The 25,307-nt window shown below is 36.2% G+C and overlaps 2 protein-coding genes across 2 annotated transcripts in view; both read right to left on the bottom strand.

Moving 5' to 3' along the window:
• LOC139500128 (uncharacterized) overlaps window positions 1-14,042 on the bottom strand; it is a 63,105-nt gene extending 49,063 nt beyond the window's left edge. Inside the window, exon 1 of the mRNA XM_071288866.1 lies at window positions 12,992-14,042. Within this exon, the coding sequence (XP_071144967.1) occupies window positions 12,992-14,042 (1,051 nt within the window). The remainder of the gene's footprint in view (window positions 1-12,991) is intronic.
• A 1,808-nt stretch (window positions 14,043-15,850) lies between these two features.
• Window positions 15,851-24,740, bottom strand: LOC139500953 (metalloprotease mig-17-like). The gene is made up of 9 exons (XM_071289882.1): window positions 24,667-24,740; window positions 22,981-23,132; window positions 21,225-21,265; window positions 20,536-20,641; window positions 20,138-20,314; window positions 18,351-18,489; window positions 17,581-17,712; window positions 17,159-17,210; window positions 15,851-16,658 (listed from the first exon to the last, which is right to left on the bottom strand). The coding sequence occupies exons 1-9, from the start codon at window positions 24,718-24,720 to the stop codon at window positions 16,210-16,212; spliced, it is 1,302 nt and encodes a 433-aa protein (XP_071145983.1). The 5' UTR covers window positions 24,721-24,740; the 3' UTR covers window positions 15,851-16,209.
• Between the last annotated feature and the right edge of the window lie 567 nt (window positions 24,741-25,307).

Here is a 25,307-nt window from a genome sequence, read left to right as displayed (position 1 = left end):
GCAACTTAGCTTTCAACTGTTATCTACCATTCTAAAGAAAACCTAGGTATTTAGTAATACCTTAGAATTGCAAGGACCAAGCAACATAGAAGGGACCTATTTTTGAAGGTTGATGTGTCCATCATATTACATATGTGGCAACCTTTTGTAAAAGTCTTGTACTTAGTTAAACATTAGTTATTATTTAAGTTCCATTGCTAACTTAAAGTCGACACCTTATAATGTAGAATATCTTTTTTGAATAGAAAAGGGTGTTTTAGATTTTTGACGATTGCAAAATTTCCGAGAAAGAATCGAGCAGTCCCTCTTCGAATGCAGCATTCACTATCTGAATAGATATGTCTTTGACAAGCAATACTGTGAACCACTGACAGTGTCTTTAAAGATCCAATGTGAAAAAATGTCAAAAATGGGTTACAGAGTATTGTCCCTGCTAAACTGAAGTGTGCATGTTTCAGGTCTGTGGTTACCAGTGAAGATATTTTTTTTTAGTTAAAACATTCGAGGTACACAGTCTGTAGAATGAAACAAAAGTTAAAGATGATGCTAGTCTTGGCGTAAACTCAAAAATGTATTTAATCGGAACTGGTTAGATATGAAATGAAGTCACAAGACACATGCGAAAAGTCGCTGCTTGAAAAGGCAGAGTTGCCCTTCGTACAACTTAAACACGTAGTCCAACAATGGCTCAATGATCTACAGCATAATAAAAATATTAAAGAAATAACATGAATAAAACTTTTAGCCATTATAGATTTTTATATGTAAAAAAACCCACAGCATTAATAACTTACCTTCTTAAAAAATTACAGGAACTATAATGTTTTAATATATATATTATATATACGTGTGTCTTGTGCATCAATATGCAATATGCGGTAAACGTCTAGGAAACAGCAATCTAGCAATATAAATACCAAAAGATATGTGTTTGGTTTGAATGGAAGCCAGATATATGCGAGTTCTTTTTTCACCTTGACCTATAATGGTTTACTTTTATAAATTGTGACTTGGATGGAGAGTTGTCTCATTGACACTCATACCACATCTTCTTATATCTATAGAACTATAGAACTGCCTGTCCGCCTGCTTAAGTACGGTCATGAGTTGGTCATATAGACCAAAAACAACGTCGTCTTTCAGGACTAAGCCAAAATTTTGTACACAATCTCCGTCGTTTTGTCCTTTTCCTCCTTTCGACAGCTAGAAGGTTTATATATGCAACATTTAAGTTTAGTCTGGCCTACAAAAGAGCTGCTTGACAGAAAAGACGTGCTCTTGCTACAAGATTCATCATGAATAATTTACATTCATGACACCCAAGAAATCTAGCATACCAATAATTGGTATTTTGGACGAGAAATTTTCATTTGCATTTGTCCGTTTTACATTCGGTATATATCTGTTATCCTTCTGTTCATGTCCGTTTCACATCAGTTTATGTCCGTTTCACATCCGTTATTCGTCCGTTTTATCCGTTATTCGTCCGGTAGAAGTCCGTTGGTGAATTTGTCTAAAGCCTCGGTCACACTTTACCTGATAGCTCGAAAGGACGCCGTTGACAAAATTGTTATCCGTTGGGAGTCCGTTGGTGTATTGACCGAATAAAGCGGACGTGTAACGAATGCATAACGGACACACACCGGATATGCAACGTACGTGAAACGGAAACGTAACGGACAGAACGGATGTCGAACGTACATCCAACGGACGAGTACCGCATAAAACGGACACCTAATGGGAGAGTACCGGATAAAACGGATAACCAAGATATACGGAAAATTAAAGGCGACAATAATAATACATGTAAATCGCATAAATATTCAAAATGTTTCTGTGTAACTGGTTTTGGTTTGTTCTTCAAAATGCCGCCAAAGGACAGTGTCTGGTCTGAATAAGAGCTGCTTGATTGTGAAGACGTGCTTTTACTGTAAGATCGATTATGAATAATAGGAATTCATGAACCTTAAGAAATCTGACATACCAATAATTGGCATTTCTGACGCGAAATTTTTCAATTGGCACTTATCCGTTTCCGATGCGTTCAGCATCCGTTTTATCCGTTCAACGTCCGGTAGAAGTCCGTTGGTGAATTTATCTTCCAGACCTCTAACGGAAGTATAACGGACATGTAACATATACAAAACGGAAACGAAACGGACGAGTACCGTACAAAACGGACGCATAACGGACGTTCAACGGACATTTTATCCGTTGGACGTCCGTTCAAAGTTTTGAACATGCTCAAAATTTTCCACCGGACAGAACGGACGTCGACGGACAAAACGTACGCTTAACGGACATGCAACGGATATGGATGGACGTCTAACGGATAATAACGGACGTCTAACGGACATGAACGGAATGAAAAAAAAAGTTATATGTTAGGCGTCCGTTCGAGGTATCCGGTATAACCGAGGCTTAACGGATGTTCGACGGATGTATAACGGACAAGTAATGGATATAAAACGAAACCGGAATGGACGAATACCGTAAAAAACGGACGCCTTACGAAGTTTTGAACATGCTCAAACATTTCCAACGAATATTACGGACGTCAGGGGATAAAACGAACGCAGAACAGACATGCAACGGATATGGACGGACGTTTAACGTATACGAACAAACGTCTAACGAACAGTAACAGATTGAAAAAAAGTTATCCCTTTGTCGTCCGTTCGCGCTATCCGGTAAGGTGTGACCGAGGCTTTAAGGAGTTATTACCTTTCTAGTCAATTTTTAACAATTTCTTTTTAATTTTGTAATCGCTCTGTAAAAATCTTTTCCTCTGATACTACTGAGACAAATTTAACCAAACTTGGCAACAATAGTTATTTGGGTATCTAGATTTTAAAATGTGTCCTATGATCCGGCCTATTTAAAAATGCAGGTTTTTTCTATTGTTTTTTTATTTTACCTTTATAAATATAAATCTGAAAGGAGCAAAAATGTTCAGAATAATGAGCTCTACCAATTGACCATATTTGTTAAAACTGTTACACAAATTTTAGTAGGAGTTGTTGACCATAATTGACAAGTTTTACCATTTTTTTTTACTATTATCATGATATTTAGAAAGACATATTTTTTTTCAGTTATGCCATATAAAATTTGAATTATTATAGACAAATAAACACTTTTAAATCACAAACATTATCATCAATGCGAGATTTATTTAAAGTTAAACTTTGCCGATATAGTAAGTAGACTGTCATTCTTCATCTGGAATGATTGACCTTAAATTAGGATTTTCTTACCTGTTTTGTGTTTTGAGCAAAATCTAAAGAAAACCAATTTGACAAGATCAACAAAATAGATATTTTTGTCATGAAATCTATTCTCATCCATGTTGGAGTGTGAAAGAGGGGCGAAAGATACCAGAGGGACAGTCAAACTCATAAATCGAAAATAAACTGACAACGCCATGGTAAAAAATGAAAAAGACAAACAGACAAATATAAGTACATATGACACAACATAGAAAACTAAAGACTAAGAAACACAACCCCACCAAACACAGGGGGTTATCTCAGGTGTTCCGGAAGGGAAAGCAGATCCTGCTCCAGATGTGGCACCCGTAGTGTTGCTCATGTTATAACAAACCCGGTAAATAGTCTAATTTGGAAGGTCAAACGTTTGGATCATATCCGATATCATCTGTGAAACGGTTATTCCATGAAGGTCAACTTCTTTCTTATGAAAAAGTTTCTGTATGAAGTCAGGCTCATAATAATAAAGAAACACGTCGACAAGAAGAGGTGCACAGTAGGATTTATCTCTCCCTTAGACAAGTTACTTGTATCTTGATATGCACATAGATCAAGGTGATCTAACTCCGGACAATGTTTGTGCTCTTATTCCGAAACGTCATTTTATTTGCGGAGAAGAAACAATAGCAAACCTCCAGTTTAATCCGGCCTGAATTTGAAACAACGATCTTTCTCATCACTAGTAAAATAGGCAGATGATTGGTTAGATTTTAATTATGACGTCAAATTTTCTTGGTTTCTTCTGAATTGCCTATTGTATTGTCATAATAAAGGCCGACCATTTCTGATGCAGATTGCTGACATAGATACACTAAACAGAAATTAAATTGAACCTTTTAATAAATTCCGAAATTCAAATCTGTGGAAGATCACATGATTTTTTTTCTCATACATATGTACTACTATGTGCAGGGAAATATGTCAACGTAATCGGACAAATGATCTCTAACTCCGGACGATGCTTGTGTTCTCAGTCCGAAACGTCATGTTATTTGCGGAGAAGAAACAGTAGCAAACCTTCAGTTTAATCCGGCCTGAATTTGAATTAACGATCTTTCTCATCACTAGTATAATAGGCAGATAATTGGTTAGCATTTCTGATAGCGTTACATATAAAGAACACAGCTTTCTACAAATCTTCGAACAGGAAGATAAAAATCATTCGAAACACAGATTCCACCACTCTAACTCGTATATAACGATATTTCTTCACTCTCAACAGTAAATTTTACTTTTTAAAAATCTCGAAAAGTCTGGCGCTTTGAATATTAAAATTCAATAGTCAGGAGTAGAGATATACCTATATCTTTTGATACGTTTTCCGTTTCCGTCATCAGACTGACTTTTGAAGAAATATAAAAGACTTCCGCTGCCCTTTAGGCCTGTTTTAAAATTAAACATAATTTGCATAAGTCCATGGGACAGGACAATTATTTTCGCGTTTTTCATACATCTACTAGTGTATTTGCTATTTACTATCAATTCCAATAGTTTACTAACGACGGCGGTCACTGATATATGTCTGTATGCTACAAACATATACTATGACTAAATTTTATTTGGTATAATTTACAATAAAAATTGGTAATTGGAAAAAAGGGGGAGGGCAAAAAAAAATGTACCCAGTCCCCAAGTACCTTCGATTTTTTATACTTCTCCTGAAATTCTCCAGTTATATTTTTTTTACAGTTTACATACGCTCTATTTCAGAACGATTTCGCGGGTGTGTTCTATTGTTATTGAGAACATAGCTTGCTTTTGCTTTTAGTCGAAAGACTTATTTAGACTTAAACCTCACAAAAGAAGAAAGGTAAGAATCTAAAGGTGTATCAGATAATCAAAATCGTGGCAAAACAATCACAAGAGATTAGTTAAGAAAATAGTATTCATACAAACATTATAAAGTATAATTTGTCCAGAGTACACGGATACCCTACTCCTTGACCAATAACTTAGAATTAAAGCAGGACAGAAAGACTAACGGACGAACGGTCAGACGAACGGACGCAAGGACCAATAAACATAATTTCACTAGGCGGGGCATAAAAATAAATTGTCATCTAGTTTAATTTGAGTATTTATTATTACTAATGATGAGTGTCGAAAGTAAACTCATCATAGATACCAGGACTAAATTTGTATATACGACGACGCGCGTTTCGTCTACAAACGACTCATTAGTGGCGCTCGAATCAAAAAAAGTTAAAAAGGCCAAATAAAGTACGAAGTTGAAGAGCATTGAAGACCAAAATTCCTAAAAGTTTTGCCAAATACAGCTATGGTAATCTATGCCTCAGGTAGAAAAGCCTTAGTATTTCAAAAAATTCAAACATTTGTAAACAGTAAATTTATGAATATAACCATATCAATGACAATTCATGTCAGCACAAAAAGTTCTGACTACTGGGCTTGTGATACCTTCGAGGAAATTAATCTCCACCAGCAGTGGCATCGACCCAGTGGTTGTAAATAAACTCATCATAGATACCAGGACTAAATTTAGTATATACGCCGACGCGCGTTTCGTCTACAAACGACTCATCAGTGGCGCTCGAATCCAAAAAAAATGAAAAGGCCAAATAAAGTACGAAGTTGAAGAGCATTGAGGACAAAATTCCTAAAAGTTTTGCCAAATACAGCAAGGTAATCTATGCCTGAGGTAAATTTATCCCTAATAAAAAGATATACAGTGTTTCTCATTACAAAGCACCATTTCGGCTAAATCGGTTCTCTGCCTTAACACACACACACACACACACACATATATATATTCACACATCGATATTACCTGACGAGTTGTATATACATTATGTACACAGCCATGTATCACCATCATTGATGGCGATCCGATGGATACATCTGTTGTAGAGTTGTCACTGACTCAGACGTACTTATAAATATAATTATTTTCTGTGACTGTATATTACATTAATTTGTAGGATCCTTTACTATAGATAATTTAGCTGATCTGTAACAATAACATCTTCATGCCTTATATATCATGTACTGTAGTACGCCGCTAGATTAAAACTGACGAAGAAAGGTAACACACGGCCAGCGAAAGCTCTTTTTTTGAGAGCCCAGGTGGCCGTGTGGTCTAGCGGGACGGCTGCAGTGCAGGCGATTTGGTGTCACGATATCACAGTAGCATGGGTTCGAATCCCGGCGAGGGAAGAACCAAAAATTTGCGAAAGCAAATTTACAGATCTAACATTGTTGGGTTGATGTTTAGACGAGTTGTATATACATTATGTACACAGCCATGTATCACCATCATTGATGGCGATCCGATGGATACATCTGTTGTAGGGTTGTCACTGACTCAGACGTACTTATGAATATAATTATTTTCTGTGACTGTATCTTACATTAATTTGTAGGATCCTTTACTATAGATAATTTAGCTGATCTGTAACAATAACATCTTCATGCCTTATATATCATGTACTGTAGTACGCCGCTAGATTAAAACTGACGTGGAAAGGTAACACATGGCCAGCGAAAGCTCTTTTTTGAGAGCCCAGGTGGTCGTGTGGTCTAGCGGGACGGCTGCAGTGCAGGCGATTTGGTGTCACGATATCACAGTAGCATGGGTTCGAATCCCGGCGAGGGAAGAACCAAAAATTTGCGAAAGCAAATTTACAGATCTAACATTGTTGGGTTGATGTTTAGACGAGTTGTATATACGTTATGTACACAGCCATGTATCACCATCATTGATGGCGATCCGATGGATACATCTGTTGTAGGGTTGTCACTGACTCAGACGTACTTATGAATATAATTATTTTCTGTGACTGTATCTTACATTAATTTGTAGGATCCTTTACTATAGATAATTTAGCTGATCTGTAACAATAACATCTTCATGCCTTATATATCATGTACTGTAGTACGCCGCTAGATTAAAACTGACGTGGAAAGGTAACACATGGCCAGCGAAAGCTCTTTTTTGAGAGCCCAGGTGGTCGTGTGGTCTAGCGGGACGGCTGCAGTGCAGGCGATTTGGTGTCACGATATCACAGTAGCATGGGTTCGAATCCCGGCGAGGGAAGAACCAAAAATTTGCGAAAGCAAATTTACAGATCTAACATTGTTGGGTTGATGTTTAGACGAGTTGTATATACATTATGTACACAGCCATGTATCACCATCATTGATGGCGATCCGATGGATACATCTGTTGTAGGGTTGTCACTGACTCAGACGTACTTATGAATATAATTATTTTCTGTGACTGTATCTTACATTAATTTGTAGGATCCTTTACTATAGATAATTTAGCTGATCTGTAACAATAACATCTTCATGCCTTATATATCATGTACTGTAGTACGCCGCTAGATTAAAACTGACGTGGAAAGGTAACACATGGCCAGCGAAAGCTCTTTTTTGAGAGCCCAGGTGGTCGTGTGGTCTAGCGGGACGGCTGCAGTGCAGGCGATTTGGTGTCACGATATCACAGTAGCATGGGTTCGAATCCCGGCGAGGGAAGAACCAAAAATTTGCGAAAGCAAATTTACAGATCTAACATTGTTGGGTTGATGTTTAGACGAGTTGTATATACATTATGTACACAGCCATGTATCACCATCATTGATGGCGATCCGATGGATACATCTGTTGTAGGGTTGTCACTGACTCAGACGTACTTATGAATATAATTATTTTCTGTGACTGTATCTTACATTAATTTGTAGGATCCTTTACTATAGATAATTTAGCTGATCTGTAACAATAACATCTTCATGCCTTATATATCATGTACTGTAGTACGCCGCTAGATTAAAACTGACGTGGAAAGGTAACACATGGCCAGCGAAAGCTCTTTTTTGAGAGCCCAGGTGGTCGTGTGGTCTAGCGGGACGGCTGCAGTGCAGGCGATTTGGTGTCACGATATCACAGTAGCATGGGTTCGAATCCCGGCGAGGGAAGAACCAAAAATTTGCGAAAGCAAATTTACAGATCTAACATTGTTGGGTTGATGTTTAGACGAGTTGTATATACGTTATGTACACAGCCATGTATCACCATCATTGATGGCGATCCGATGGATACATCTGTTGTAGGGTTGTCACTGACTCAGACGTACTTATGAATATAATTATTTTCTGTGACTGTATCTTACATTAATTTGTAGGATCCTTTACTATAGATAATTTAGCTGATCTGTAACAATAACATCTTCATGCCTTATATATCATGTACTGTAGTACGCCGCTAGATTAAAACTGACGTGGAAAGGTAACACATGGCCAGCGAAAGCTCTTTTTTGAGAGCCCAGGTGGTCGTGTGGTCTAGCGGGACGGCTGCAGTGCAGGCGATTTGGTGTCACGATATCACAGTAGCATGGGTTCGAATCCCGGCGAGGGAAGAACCAAAAATTTGCGAAAGCAAATTTACAGATCTAACATTGTTGGGTTGATGTTTAGACGAGTTGTATATACATTATGTACACAGCCATGTATCACCATCATTGATGGCGATCCGATGGATACATCTGTTGTAGGGTTGTCACTGACTCAGACGTACTTATGAATATAATTATTTTCTGTGACTGTATCTTACATTAATTTGTAGGATCCTTTACTATAGATAATTTAGCTGATCTGTAACAATAACATCTTCATGCCTTATATATCATGTACTGTAGTACGCCGCTAGATTAAAACTGACGTGGAAAGGTAACACATGGCCAGCGAAAGCTCTTTTTTGAGAGCCCAGGTGGTCGTGTGGTCTAGCGGGACGGCTGCAGTGCAGGCGATTTGGTGTCACGATATCACAGTAGCATGGGTTCGAATCCCGGCGAGGGAAGAACCAAAAATTTGCGAAAGCAAATTTACAGATCTAACATTGTTGGGTTGATGTTTAGACGAGTTGTATATACATTATGTACACAGCCATGTATCACCATCATTGATGGCGATCCGATGGATACATCTGTTGTAGGGTTGTCACTGACTCAGACGTACTTATGAATATAATTATTTTCTGTGACTGTATCTTACATTAATTTGTAGGATCCTTTACTATAGATAATTTAGCTGATCTGTAACAATAACATCTTCATGCCTTATATATCATGTACTGTAGTACGCCGCTAGATTAAAACTGACGTGGAAAGGTAACACATGGCCAGCGAAAGCTCTTTTTTGAGAGCCCAGGTGGTCGTGTGGTCTAGCGGGACGGCTGCAGTGCAGGCGATTTGGTGTCACGATATCACAGTAGCATGGGTTCGAATCCCGGCGAGGGAAGAACCAAAAATTTGCGAAAGCAAATTTACAGATCTAACATTGTTGGGTTGATGTTTAGACGAGTTGTATATACATTATGTACACAACCATGTATCACCATCATTGATGGCGATCCGATGGATACATCTGTTGTAGGGTTGTCACTGACTCAGACGTACTTATGAATATAATTATTTTCTGTGACTGTATCTTACATTAATTTGTAGGATCCTTTACTATAGATAATTCAGCTGATCTGTAACAATAACATCTTCATGCCTTATATATCATGTACTGTAGTACGCCGCTAGATTAAAACTGACGTGGAAAGGTAACACATGGCCAGCGAAAGCTCTTTTTTGAGAGCCCAGGTGGTCGTGTGGTCTAGCGGGACGGCTGCAGTGCAGGCGATTTGGTGTCACGATATCACAGTAGCATGGGTTCGAATCCCTGCGAGAGAAGAACCAAAAATTTGCGAAAGCAAATTTACAGATCTAACATTGTTGGGTTGATGTTTAGACGAGTTGTATATACATTATGTACACAGCCATGTATCACCATCATTGATGGCGATCCGATGGATACATCTGTTGTAGGGTTGTCACTGACTCAGACGTACTTATGAATATAATTATTTTCTGTGACTGTATCTTACATTAATTTGTAGGATCCTTTACTATAGATAATTTAGCTGATCTGTAACAATAACATCTTCATGCCTTATATATCATGTACTGTAGTACGCCGCTAGATTAAAACTGACGTGGAAAGGTAACACATGGCCAGCGAAAGCTCTTTTTTGAGAGCCCAGGTGGTCGTGTGGTCTAGCGGGACGGCTGCAGTGCAGGCGATTTGGTGTCACGATATCACAGTAGCATGGGTTCGAATCCCGGCGAGGGAAGAACCAAAAATTTGCGAAAGCAAATTTACAGATCTAACATTGTTGGGTTGATGTTTAGACGAGTTGTATATACATTATGTACACAGCCATGTATCACCATCATTGATGGCGATCCGATGGATACATCTGTTGTAGGGTTGTCACTGACTCAGACGTACTTATGAATATAATTATTTTCTGTGACTGTATCTTACATTAATTTGTAGGATCCTTTACTATAGATAATTTAGCTGATCTGTAACAATAACATCTTCATGCCTTATATATCATGTACTGTAGTACGCCGCTAGATTAAAACTGACGTGGAAAGGTAACACATGGCCAGCGAAAGCTCTTTTTTGAGAGCCCAGGTGGTCGTGTGGTCTAGCGGGACGGCTGCAGTGCAGGCGATTTGGTGTCACGATATCACAGTAGCATGGGTTTGAATCCCGGCGAGGGAAGAACCAAAAATTTGCGAAAGCAAATTTACAGATCTAACATTGTTGGGTTGATGTTTAGACGAGTTGTATATACATTATGTACACAACCATGTATCACCATCATTGATGGCGATCCGATGGATACATCTGTTGTAGGGTTGTCACTGACTCAGACGTACTTATGAATATAATTATTTTCTGTGACTGTATCTTACATTAATTTGTAGGATCCTTTACTATAGATAATTTAGCTGATCTGTAACAATAACATCTTCATGCCTTATATATCATGTACTGTAGTACGCCGCTAGATTAAAACTGACGTGGAAAGGTAACACATGGCCAGCGAACGCTCTTTTTTGAGAGCCCAGGTGGTCGTGTGGTCTAGCGGGACGGCTGCAGTGCAGGCGATTTGGTGTCACGATATCACAGTAGCATGGGTTCGAATCCCGGCGAGGGAAGAACCAAAAATTTGCGAAAGCAAATTTACAGATCTAACATTGTTGGGTTGATGTTTAGACGAGTTGTATATACATTATGTACACAGCCATGTATCACCATCATTGATGGCGATCCGATGGATACATCTGTTGTAGGGTTGTCACTGACTCAGACGTACTTATGAATATAATTATTTTCTGTGACTGTATCTTACATTAATTTGTAGGATCCTTTACTATAGATAATTTAGCTGATCTGTAACAATAACATCTTCATGCCTTATATATCATGTACTGTAGTACGCCGCTAGATTAAAACTGACGTGGAAAGGTAACACATGGCCAGCGAAAGCTCTTTTTTGAGAGCCCAGGTGGTCGTGTGGTCTAGCGGGACGGCTGCAGTGCAGGCGATTTGGTGTCACGATATCACAGTAGCATGGGTTCGAATCCCGGCGAGGGAAGAACCAAAAATTTGAGAAAGCAAATTTACAGATCTAACATTGTTGGGTTGATGTTTAGACGAGTTGTATATACGTTATGTACACAGCCATGTATCACCATCATTGATGGCGATCCGATGGATACATCTGTTGTAGGGTTGTCACTGACTCAGACGTACTTATGAATATAATTATTTTCTGTGACTGTATCTTACATTAATTTGTAGGATCCTTTACTATAGATAATTTAGCTGATCTGTAACAATAACATCTTCATGCCTTATATATCATGTACTGTAGTACGCCGCTAGATTAAAACTGACGTGGAAAGGTAACACATGGCCAGCGAAAGCTCTTTTTTGAGAGCCCAGGTGGTCGTGTGGTCTAGCGGGACGGCTGCAGTGCAGGCGATTTGGTGTCACGATATCACAGTAGCATGGGTTCGAATCCCGGCGAGGGAAGAACCAAAAATTTGCGAAAGCAAATTTACAGATCTAACATTGTTGGGTTGATGTTTAGACGAGTTGTATATATATATATATATATAAAAGTCTATAAAAACGACCAACCAGCAAATTTACTATGTACCGGATCGTCTAGAATAGGCGATACTATGCAGATAAGGAAAAAATTATATCAGTCTAAAGATTTGCACAACGGTACTGATATAAGATGTTATAATACGAAAATGTTGTTATTAAATCGTGCTGACAAATATTTCGGCTCAACAAATGGCCTTCTTCAAGTGTCACAAGTTTTAACAATACTGATACATAATGTATAAGGTGTAAAAATAGATCAGTAATAATACAGGTAAGTTTTGGTCGATTGATTTTTAATCCAAAATCCTGAATATCATAATATAAACAAAACACTATAAATCAATATACGTGACTGTGTATATTAACAATAAAAATGAGTGAAAAAACAAAAACGCTAGTATTTCTTATTGATGCCGTTTGGATGATGTACATTAAGTTCCTTTATCCAAAAGCTTTCCCTAACCTGTCGCTGGGCATCACTCCAGTGAATATTCTGTTCAATCACTAGAATTTTCATGCGGTTAAAGTCATCAGGTTTGTGACCCGACTGTCTGAAGTGCTGAGAAACTGGGAGAAGTGGCTTCTTAGAGATATCACTCCTATGGCCATTGAGGCGTTTGTGGAAAGGCTGCTTTGACTCACCAACATATTGGAGGCCACAAACCGAACATTCTAGTATGTAAACAACATTCATACTTTTGCAGGTAACATTGCAAAATATCTTATAGTTGTTTTCGGTTGCCTTACTGTGAAATGTTGATGAATGCTGCATCTGTAGGCAGCATTTGCAGCGTTTTTCTTCACACGAACGACATTCTCCAGAAGTACTTCTATTATCAGACACTTCAGCCCGCACCAGCAGGTTCCGCAGACTACTAGGTTGCCTAAAAGCTATCATTGGAGGTTCGGGAAAAATCTTGGATAGTTTGGAATTCTTTTCAACTGATTTCCAATGCTCACGAATGACACCAAAGCTGTTTTTGAGAGATGGGTGGTAAGTAAGAACACATGGAGTCCTTTTATTTTTCTTTTTAACTTTGTATTCCAATAGTTCACTCCTGGGAATTGATTCCGCTTTCTGAAAGCTTTTTTTGATATTTCTGTGTTTGTAGCCCCTTTTCTTCAAGCGAGTTTCAAGTTGACGTAGTTGTCTTTTAGTTGTTTCTGTGTTGGAACATATTCGCCTGACTCTAAGTGCCTGACTGTATGGAATACTCTTGGTAAGATGAGCAGGATGGCAACTTTTAGGGGACAAATATTGATGAGTGTCAGTGGGTTTAGAATATAGATCTGTAGATATGATGCCCTCTGTGAGCGAACTTGAAGTATCGAGGAAGGCGATTTTGGATTTAGACTTCTCATGAGTAAATTTGATACTAGGATGTATGTTGTTGGCATGAGTGATAAAAGTATCTAAATCCTCGTCGCTTTTATTCCATTTCATATCCACATCATCTATAAATCTAAACCAGGAAAGCGGTTTTTCGATGGAAGTTTCAAGGAGTTGTTTCTCTAATTTGCCCATAAATATGTTGGCATATGACGGAGCCATTTTGGTGCCCATGGCAGTTCCATTTACTTGCAAATAATGATCTCCATCAAAAGTGAAGTTGTTTTTCTTAAGTACCAGCGTGAGCATTTTGACCAGGCATTCGGTAGGTGGATATTTCACTGGTCTGGAATCCCAAACTTCTTTACATGCATCGATGCCATCTGCATGTGGAATATTAGTGTAGAGGGAGGTGACATCCATGGAAACAAGAGTCGTGTCGGAGGGGAGTGGATTTAAGGCCTGCATTTTTCTTAGATAATCGGTTGTATCTTTGATGTGAGATGGTAAGTCTTCAACATGTTGACGAAGATGGAAGTCAACAAATTCCGATATTTTTTCCGTTGGATGACCGTTCGCTGAAACTATAGGTCTTCCTGGGTTATTGGCCTTATGAATTTTAGGTAAAAGATAAAATCTGCCCGGTTTTTGGATTTTCTGGTTTCAAATATTCAAGAGTTTTGTCATCGATGAAACCATCGTCATGCATTTCTACCAAACTATCAGTAATTTCTCTGCTAAAAGATGTTGTAGGATCAGAGTCTAGTTTTTGGTAGAACCTTGCATCGCCAAGTTGTCGTTCAGCCTCTTGAATATAGGCAGATTTATCCATGACAACCACTGCACTGCCTTTGTCTGCAGGTTTAATGACGATATTGTTGTTAGATCGTAAGTTTTTTAGTGCAGTCCGTTCTTCATTGGTAAGATTGTCAAAAGGTTTATTGTTATTTTTAGTATTTCTAATAATGTCCGACTTAAAGTTATCAATAAATGATTCCAGGGTAGCATTTTTGCTCGGTTTAGGGATCCAAGAGCTCTTTTTAATAAATTATATATATATATATACGAATAACACTTATATCCGTCTTTTAAATCAGAAAAGGCTTTCTAAAATTGTCGTACAAGATAAGAACAGTTGTCCTTTGAAAATTGTTTAAAATTGAAAGAAAGTTACGTTAATGTCAAACAAATTACATATATTGCATATAGCTATTAATATATAAATCCTTGATTGAACCTATGTTAGTATATTTGGAGCATTCATCATACATCCGGTAAATTATTGTCTGAATAACATTTTCTTGATTTAATAAATTAAATGTAAATTATCTTTGAAACTTTATTTAAGTAGGCATAAATGAATACTTACGACATTTACAGAGTGTACAATTATGTAAGCGTTGAAATACTTTGTAGTATTGTTTTAATGTAGACTAAGGAGTTCGATAAATTATGGCCGTTTATAATGATTAATTATTCTTCTATACTTTGTATTGGGAATGCTTCCTGTTGGTTTTTGGAAAACCTTCCCTTGCAGAAATTTCACGGTATGCGTTGTTGTTTGCTAAGGTGTTTTATTGGAGGTTATACGAGTGAAATCAAGCCCTTCAATTGATAAATTGGGATGGGAGAAATCAGAAGATTTTCTATTGAATTTAAGATCTTTTGGAGCTAGTTTCCGTTTTGGATTGTTCGGTTTAATCAGACACATTTGGTAAAATTTAACCTCGTATAAAAACAGCTTTTCATTCTTAGATGTTTAGACAGAGAAGTTATGGTAATGATTTTAAATTGAATTATCTTTTGACAATGAATGTTTAATTTACAGAGCATTATGATCTGAGATGTTTATTATAGTTACATTCACAACCGTCACTTCGCTTGGCTTTTCTTTTGTCTTTTTCATATTATCACAAAATTCATTTGATACAGAAAAAATAAGAAATGGAAATTCCAGTGACACAATTTGCGTCTATATAAATGTAAACCTATACGTTCACCACACTTAATCACTCTATTTCTGGGGTAACAATAGTTTATTATATCATCTCATCCAAATACCGTTTCACAAGCTTTTTGCATTAAGAAATGAAAGACTTTCGGAAGATGGTCCATTTATAGACCTCTTACCGTTTGTGCAACATGTTATCTAGACTTGTTCCTTGTCCTTTGTCAGTTTGGCTCTGAGATACCGTATGTTGCATGCAAAGTAGAGGATCAGTCTACATGTTATTCTGATTTTATTATCAAATTTCGAAATATGGAGAACAAAAGAACACGGAAGTACTCATTTATTTGAGAAAAAAACCAAACAATAGGACATTTACAACATTACTGCCAACAATAAATACGCATTAAATAAAAAACTAAAGTTCATCTTAAATCGAGTTTCTAACACATGTTTGAAACAAAAAAGATGATTTTGCAATGTCGTTGGTTGAATTCGCTTTGCTTAGAAAGTTTTCACCAATCACAACACTTTGATTTTTGAAAATGTTTTCAGATTGCAATAGTTTCTGAAATGTCAAATCAAGCATTTGTTTTCAAAAAAGGTGTGAACATTGGATTCATTCTTTATGAACAATATCGTCTTTAACAAAGACACTGACTGTTAAAATATTTTGCAAATCTGAATCTATAACATAGCAACTAAATGTACAAATAAAGCCATTGCCGTTTTCAAGTCATGATCCGCAAGTTCATCGAAACTTTGGGAAAATGATTTATCAGTTGTCACTGGTGTATTCATTGATGTTTGACGGGTTGTTTTTATTACTCTTGTTGTTGTAGATTGCATTGTTGTTGTCTTCGTTGTGGGCGTGGTTGTAGTGGTGGGCGTGGTCGTAGGTGTTGTTGTGGTGGGCGTGGTCGTAGGTGTTGTTGTGGTGAGCGTGATTGTTGTAGTAATGGGCGTGGTTATTGTAGTTGGTGGCGTCGTCGTGGTCGTGCTGGTACTAGTTGAAGTGGTCGTCTTTGGAAACAGGCACGTATAGCAGCATTTCCCAGAACGGATCTGTTGACCATACTGGCTGCATTGGTTTATGTCACAATTGAACAGTGGGTCATCTCCAAATGGACAAATATCTGAAGAAGAACTGAATAGATTTAAGATAGAACTCTTGCTGAAACTAATAACCAAACCTTGACATAAAATTATTTGTTTTTTAAACCATAAACAGTGAAAAACGTCACATTGGCATTATACATTGTGTACGGCCATTAACACCGAGCCGTGCTTCACATCGATCAACAAGCTATAAAGGGTCCTAAAATTACTAGTGTAAAACAATTCAAACAGGAAAATCAACGATCTAATCTAAATAAGAAACGAGAAATTTGAAATACATATGGTAGGAACTACACCATCAACAACTAAATAACCTGTTTATTTATATGGCGATTTCCATTGTTGTTCTATGCGTAGAGCGTTCCTGATGAAGGTTAACCCAGAAAACCGCTTCGGACGCATACAATTGATGGTGTTTTTCCATTCAATAATCTAGATACTACATGCACCATCTACGTGAATATTTCAGTAAAATCCAAATTGCAAGTAGATCATGCATGTAGATTTCACTTCTTACCTGGGACATTGGGCGCGTCTACAGAGCTAACACATTGGCCTTGTTGACACCACTGAAAACAGTCAAATACATTGGATAAGTTAAGTTTGACTCTATGAGTAAATGAACAAGAGCTGTGGTGCTGGAATAATTCAGGTACTATATACCCTTGACTTTCATTTTTTTCATGTTTTAGCGTAACTGGTGATGGTTAATTCCGAAGAAGTGTTTCAAATGCACAAAATGTAGTTTGTGGTTTTATCATTTAAATATATGTATCAAAAAGCTTTTTTAAAGAATCAAACATAACATGAAAGTATGAAAGCCAACAGCTTCAAGCAAAATTCATATGATTAAGGCATAAACAAGACAAGACAAACTGATTATTAAACAAAAATTCAGAAAACAGATCACGAATCTAGGCTCACGAATTACAGCCATACCTTATAGTTTCCACAAGCTGTGCCGTCATGTGCAAATTGACTTGAACAAGGTCCATTCAGATTTGCAGGATTTCTACACTGTAATCTGTAACATACACTGGCCCATTTCATTGTTGTTAAAGGATAGTTTTCCTGAAAAAAATGGAAGAAACCTCATTGTGACAACAAACAAACTGAACACACATATTTTTAACATTTAAGAACCTTTTTATGGTTTATAACGTTATGTTCGATTATAATGGAAAATAAGCGAACATCATTGCATGCTATACATAATTACTCTTTGTAAAATTCCTGGTAGATAGCACAAGCGTGATAGCTGAGGGAAAATGGAGGAATACAAAAAAAAATATGGAAAAAAAAATTTAACTAAAAAAGGACACTCATTTCCTTTATGACTATAAAAAGACTTCTCTCATTTTGCAGTTCACTTTCAATAGTTATCAAAGGTACCAGGATTATAATGTAATACGCCAGACGCACATTTCGTCTAAATAAGACTTATCAGTGACGTTCAGATCAAAATAGTTGTAAAGCCAAACAGGTAAAAAGTTGAAGAGCATTGAGGACCCAAAATGTCAAATACGGCAATGTCTTCCTCCCCACTATTCAGTCAACTACCTCTTCACTGCATAGTAACCCGAAAACAATGAAATCTTCAGTTCGAGAAGGCTATATATACATATAAATTGCTGTAATTATATCGTTATATTGTGTTTTTGTAAATATTACTCTTCCATACTGTAAGCATACTGGACTTAAACACATACCCTGCACACTGCTGACCCACCGTTTGGGGAATATGTAAGTCTACACTGATCATCAACACCGTATACCGTTTCACCTGGGTTGAATGCAGCAAGTGTCAAATCTACCAATCCATCCATGGGAGAATTTTCCAAACAGTTTCTAAAATATTCAATCATTTTCACAGTTACAAGATATCATTTAAGTAGCAACTTAGACTTGTTCAAAGAACAGTTAATACTAACTGATAAATGTATACCTTTTATTCCTTCGACAATTGTATAAAAAAAATCGAATTCAGATGTTTATTAAGTTTGCAGAGAGGTGAACAAAAGTTGTCCAGGTCTCGAGCTGATTTCTGTCAATATGTCAATGGGCCTTACTCGAAAATATATATCTGCTTAACGTTTCTAACTAATAGCTAATTAACTGAAATGTTGCACAAGGAACATGCTTCATTGTGTCTGCATATTTAGAGATCTTTCTGGACAACTTTTGTTCCCCTCTCTGCTTAACTTTTCTAACTAACAGCTAATTAACTGAAATGTTGCACAAGGAACATGCTTCATTGTGTCTGCATATTTAGAGATCTTCTTAAAATAAAAGATTTTAGCAAAAATACCGAACTCTAAGGTAAAACCTGTCAAATCAAACGTCAGACTTGAATTACGAAGGTACAAACGGAATACAATGTTATATTCCTGACTTCATATAGACATTCGTATCATATCTAGTATAAATAGTTATCAAAGGTACCAAGCTTATAATTTAATACACCAGACGTGCGTTTCGTCTACACACGATTCATCAGTGACGCTCAGAACAAAATAGTTATAAAGCCAAACAAGTACAAAGTTGAAGATCATCTAAGACCCCAAATTCCAAAAAGTTGTGCCAAATACGATTAAGGTTATCTATGCCTGCAATAGGAATATCCTTAGAATTTTGAAAAATTCATACTTTTATAAACAGTAAATTTATAAAAATGACCATATAATTGATATTCATGTCAACTACGAAGTGCTGAATACTGAGTTGGTGATACCCTCGGGGACGAAACGTCCACCAGCAGTGGCATCGACCCAGTGTTGTAAATAGTTATCAAAGGTAACAGGCTGGCAATTAAATACCCCAGACGCGTGTTTCGTCTACACAAGACTCAACAGTGACGCTCAGAACAAAATAGTTATAAAGCCAAACAAGTACAAAGTTGAAGAGCATTGAGGACCCCAGATTCCAAAAAAGTTGTGCCAAATACGATTAAGGTTATCGATGCCTGCAATAGGATTATTCTTAAAATTTTGAAAATTCATAGTTTTGTAAATAGGAAATTTATAAGAATTACCATATAATTGATATTCATGTCAGCACCGATGTGCTGACTACTGGGTTGGTGATACCCTCGGGGAATAAACGTCCACCAGCAGTGGCATCGACCCAGTGATGTAAATTGTTATCCAAGTACTTGGTTTATAGTTTAATACCCCAGACGCGCGTTTCGTCTGCACCAGACTCATCACTGACTCTCAGAACAAACTAGTTATAAAGCCAAACAAGTACAAAGTTGAAGAGCATCGAGGACCACTATTTACAAAAAGTTGTGCCAAATACGACTAAGGTTATCTATGCTTGGAATAAGAATATCCTCAATATTTTGAAAAATCCATTCTTTAGTAAACAGGAAATTTATAAAAAAAAATACCATATAATTGATATTCATGTCAACACCGAAGTGCTGACTACTGGGCTGGTGATACCCTCCACCAGCAGTGGCATCGACCCATCCAACTTATATCCAAATGTTACTTACGTTTCTAAACCCGCTATGTATGCTCCAATCGCTGCCCTTGAACATGAGGAAAATATAAAATTTCTGGATGCTGAGGTGGCTGAGCTGTATTCACTATTGGGGAGTGAAGGAGACATTACATATCCAAACTCTGCTGAACATCCGTTGGAATGATAGCTGTCATGAGATGCTCCTAGGCTACAAGATAAAAAAAACCAACTTTATACATATTTTGGATTTCAAAGGCTTGAAAAGCAACGAAGAAGATATTCGAAGTCTTTCAATAGGTGTTCATATTGTCAAAATTCTTCAATTGCCAATATTTAACATACCATTTTGAATTGCAAGGTTCAAATAAATATTGCTGAGAAATACTGTAAACATTAATGAAAAAAAAGAAGACAATAACATAAATTTACTTGTGTGCAAGTTCGTGTGCAGCGATGTGTATAATCATGGCGTTGAATGTTTCTTCGTTGACAGATGATGCATACGAGTTACACACTCTTGAAAGGTAAGCTATCCCTGAAAAGAAAGAAACACATGTAAATACTTGTGTGCGACCGGTAAGCTTAATCAATTAGATACAATTATTCAAGTGAACTACAGCTTGATATTGTGTCGGGTAGGGTCTTATAAAATATTTATTATCACATTGTGAATTCCGCATTGGTTTGTGTAGAAAATTGATTTTCTATTTTGTACAAAATTACTTCCTACAAAAGACTGTGTTGGTTTTGCAGATTAATATTTTTTATCCTGTCCTTGGTAAGATTTATCGTTTTTAAATTTTGCACAAGGCAGATTTTTAAACTCCTCTTGACCACCGTTCCTCCATAGATTAGCAAATGGAATGGTTGTCTCCTAAGACAAAACTAGTCTGAAACGGAAAAAGGCAAACACCTACTGTTACATAAAAAACATGTGAAAAATGACACATGCCGAGATAAATAGCTGAAATTGTTTTAGTTGGAGATGACGTCGATGTACTCTTGAAAGAATACCAAATCTTCAATAGATGTCAACTTTGCTTAAATATATTAATACCTCAGCATAGTTTAATTACTAATTTTGACAATGACTGTTAAATTAATATATAGTCAAATACCTATTGTCCTTTTATCTGTTATTTTCTCTGCCAAATCATACCTACAAAAAAGTTAAAATACTTAAAGAATTTATACATAAGTTGTTGAAGACAATTAAGATTTCTAAAACAATATTATGTTTTGGAAAAGTTGCTCAAGAGACAAAACTCTTATGAGACAATAGTAATCAAAACAAAGGAGTAAACAAAGACTAACACACCCAAAAAACATGCACTGTGAAAAGTAATAAACAGCTGCGCCATGAGCGCATGATACGCCCGACGTCTTGTGTGGAAGTTTTATGCAATAATCATAAAAAGTTTCTGAGAAAGTTTTAAGCAATTACCATTTATTGCTTTTGAGACACAGCGGGACATGTAACCCCCCCCCCACCCTGTTTTTTTTTTTACAAATATCACTAAAATAAAATTTTGAATCAAACCAAAACGTATACAGATCTTTAGATTATTATAACAAAGAAGTGTGTACAGTTTCAGCAATAATCATAAATTGTTTTTGAGATACGGCGCGACATGTAAAAAAAACACTCCCCTTTTTTACAAAATACTCAATAACTCAAAAATAAAATTTTGAGTCATCACCAAAAAGTATACAGATCTTTAGATTAATATAACAAAGAAGTGTGTAAAGTTTAAATGCAATAATCATAAATCGTTTTTGAGATACGGCACGACATGTAAAAACCCCCTCCCCCTTTTTTACAAAATACTCAATAACTCAAAAATGAAATTTTGAATCATCACCAAAAAATAAACAGATCTTTAGATTAATATAACAAAGAAGTGTGTAAAGTTTTAAGCAATAATCATAAATCATTTTTGAGATACGGCGCGACATGTAAAAAACCCTCCCCCTTTTTTACAAAATACTCAATAACTCAAAAATGAAATTTTGAATCATCACCAAAAAGTATACAGATATTAAGATTAATATAACTAAGAAGTGTGTAAAGTTTTAAGCAATAATCAGGAATCGTTTTTGAAATACGGTACGACATGTGAAAAAAAACACACCCCTGTTTTAGTTACAAAGTGCCGTAACTCAAAAAGTTTAAATCTTATTTTCACCAAAAAGTATACAGATCATTTGACCATCATAAAAAACAACTATATTAAGTTTCATGAAATTTAGATAAGTCGTTCTCAAGTTACGGTGCGACATGTTTACGCCGGACAGACAGACGGACGGACGGACAGACGGACGGACAGACAGACAGACGGACGGACAGACAGACGGACGGACACCGGACATTTGTATACCATAATACGTCCCGTCAAAATTTTGACGGGCGTATAAAAACTCTGAGGAAAATTCAAAACGGAAAGTCCCTAATCAAATGGCAAAATCAAATGATAAAACACATCAAACGAATGGACAACTGTCATATTCATGAGTTGGTACAGACATTTTCAAATGTAGAAAATGATGGATTGAACCTGACAAATTACCTCCCTATACCACAGAATGCCACCTTGATGTTAGAAAAACTCTCGATGCATGTCTTGTACATAAAAAAGCCCATCAAAGATACCAGGCTTTTAATATTGTAAGTGAGACTCAATTTCTTCAACAAAAGACACCGATGAAGCTCAAACCATTGAACCATATAAAGTTAAAAGGCCAAATAAAGTATAACCAAGAATTTGAAGAGCATTGAGAATCCAAAATTTACAAAGAGTTTGCAAAATACAGCTTAGGTAATCTAATAAATGATACTATTTTATCTTGTACAGTCAGTGTTCACTCTATACGTACCCAGTAAACAGTGCAGCATGATCGTGAGGTGGAATGGCACCAGTGTTTCTGTTGGCATTTATCCATTGTGAAAATGTCAGTAATGTATTTCCATCATTAACTACATTCGAACTGATGACATTGTCTTCTGTCCATCGTGAGGCTTCAATATTCTATTTGAAAATACAGTAAGGTTTATGTTATCACTTGAAAGGACCATGCATGTTTCCATGGTTTTTGAAATAATGGTAAAAAAAAATCAGCAACAATTCTAGGTAGAAAATATCTAGCTGTCTATGCAAAAATGGGGAAACTATTTCAAATAAGAAGTTCAATCTGAGACTTCAACGTTTCTATTTAAAATAATAACAGTAAGTTGTAGACACATAATAAGATTCATTCCTATGAAGAATAAATCCGGTTATCGGAGGAAAGTGGGCTTACGTTTTGGGAGTTGTCCCGCTTTGCACACGTGGTGGAACTTGTTATGTATTATGAATCACGTTAATTATTTTAACCTTGATAACTGTGACGTCATCATTCTTTCTTTACCACGATACAGCAGAGAGAAGACGCAAAAAATTGGGTTCCGTATGAATTAACTAATGTTTGTTTCAAAAGTTACCCGCCCACCCACCACTTAAATTAAAGATATACTTCTAAAATGTAATTAATATGCACGTGTTGAATATTATATATCATGTTGTTCGTTTTTCTCCTGTTTTTGTTCTATTTTTCAGGTTGAAATGACTGGTAGTTTATTCCGATTGTAATCCCAATCCTTCGTCACGGCTTGAGACAAAGACTCCGACCATTTAATGGCGAAAATAGCGATACAACATCTACAAATATAGTATGCTTCTTATAATGGAATTATGTATCCGCTGAGCTTCTGTTTCCCAGGGCCAGCATCCGATATATTTTGTAAGCAATAATGTTAATAAGGATATTATGTTGATATATATAAGGAAATGACATTATAAGGAATAACAATAAGGTGGGAATAAGGAATAAGAATAATGTGGAAATAAGGAATAAGGAATGGACAATAATGTGGAAATAAGGAATGGACAATAATGTGGAAATACGGAATAAGGAATGGAATATAAGGTTTAATTATATATACTAGGGACTTGCCAATTATGTGTCTCGGCAGTCCCATTCTTTGTCAAGCCGTGGCCGTACAATTTTGTACTTTTGCCAAATAAAACATTTCTTACTTTATATTTGTATGTCATTTGGCCCAACGTTGTCTCAGATAACCGATTCAGAGAAACATGTTTCAATACCTTTCGAAATTAAAATGAATCAAATGAAATAAAGATATACCTAGAAGATACATAATTTAAAAAAAATAAACAATTTTACTAATCCAGAGGAAAATTTACTAGAACCGGGCTTACCTATAATGCAATGAAAAATAAGAAAAAAAACTTTAAAACAACTATGGTGTGGAAAAGTCAAATATTTGAATATAGCACGTTCTTAATTTAATTTTGAGCAAGTGCTTCACTTAACTGAACTCATAGTAGATTTTACACAGGCGGTTTTGTAAAAATACTTTAACTTTGATGCTTTTTTGTTTCAAATTAAATTGAATGAATAAGCTTTATACTTCAAATCTAATTTGGTCAGTGTAAGCACGAGGCTTATTTGCACAATGTCAAAATTTTACTGGGTTTTTAGCAAACCTGTAAGAAAACTTACCGTAGCGATAACAAACCCTGCCAATATGACCTTGACGTCTCCTTCCGGTGTCATTAATGATTCATATCTTGTATTTATTTAAAAATAAAAGATTTGAAACAAAAATGAAAGATAATAAGAATACAGGGGCATCGTGAATAAACTACTCTTATGGTAAAATTGTATGGATAGGACCAAGAACATATTAAACAAATGAAAATCAATTAAAATATTATACAATTACTGTCTTTTGATGAGGTAAATATGCGGTTTTATTGACTTTTGAAAAACTGATATTCACTGAGGCCGACGGCCGAAGTGAATATCAGTTTTTCAAAAGTCAATAAAACCCCATATTTACCGAAACAAAAGACAGTAATTGTTTTATTCCATATTCCGAGAAAATAAAATGTATTTAATGACAAACATATACTAAAACAAATTTTACACGAAACATTTTACCATAACGTTGCATGTAAAAGCGCGTGACGTTTAGCGCGGTGAATAACACTTTCTCAGGTGAATATGCTTTTTTATTCAAAATCCAATTCATATAGAGAAACCTACTAAAATAATTCCAATATAGAATATTATTCCATATTGATAAAATATTAGTAGGTTTTTCTATATGAATGGGATTTTGAATAAATAAGCATATTCAC

The sequence above is a fragment of the Mytilus edulis genome, chromosome 13 (genome assembly GCF_963676685.1).
Source record: "Mytilus edulis chromosome 13, xbMytEdul2.2, whole genome shotgun sequence".
Classification (NCBI taxonomy): domain Eukaryota; kingdom Metazoa; phylum Mollusca; class Bivalvia; order Mytilida; family Mytilidae; genus Mytilus; species Mytilus edulis.
The sequence above is the reverse complement of the archived record's forward strand: the minus strand, read 5'-3'. Positions and strand labels throughout refer to the sequence as shown.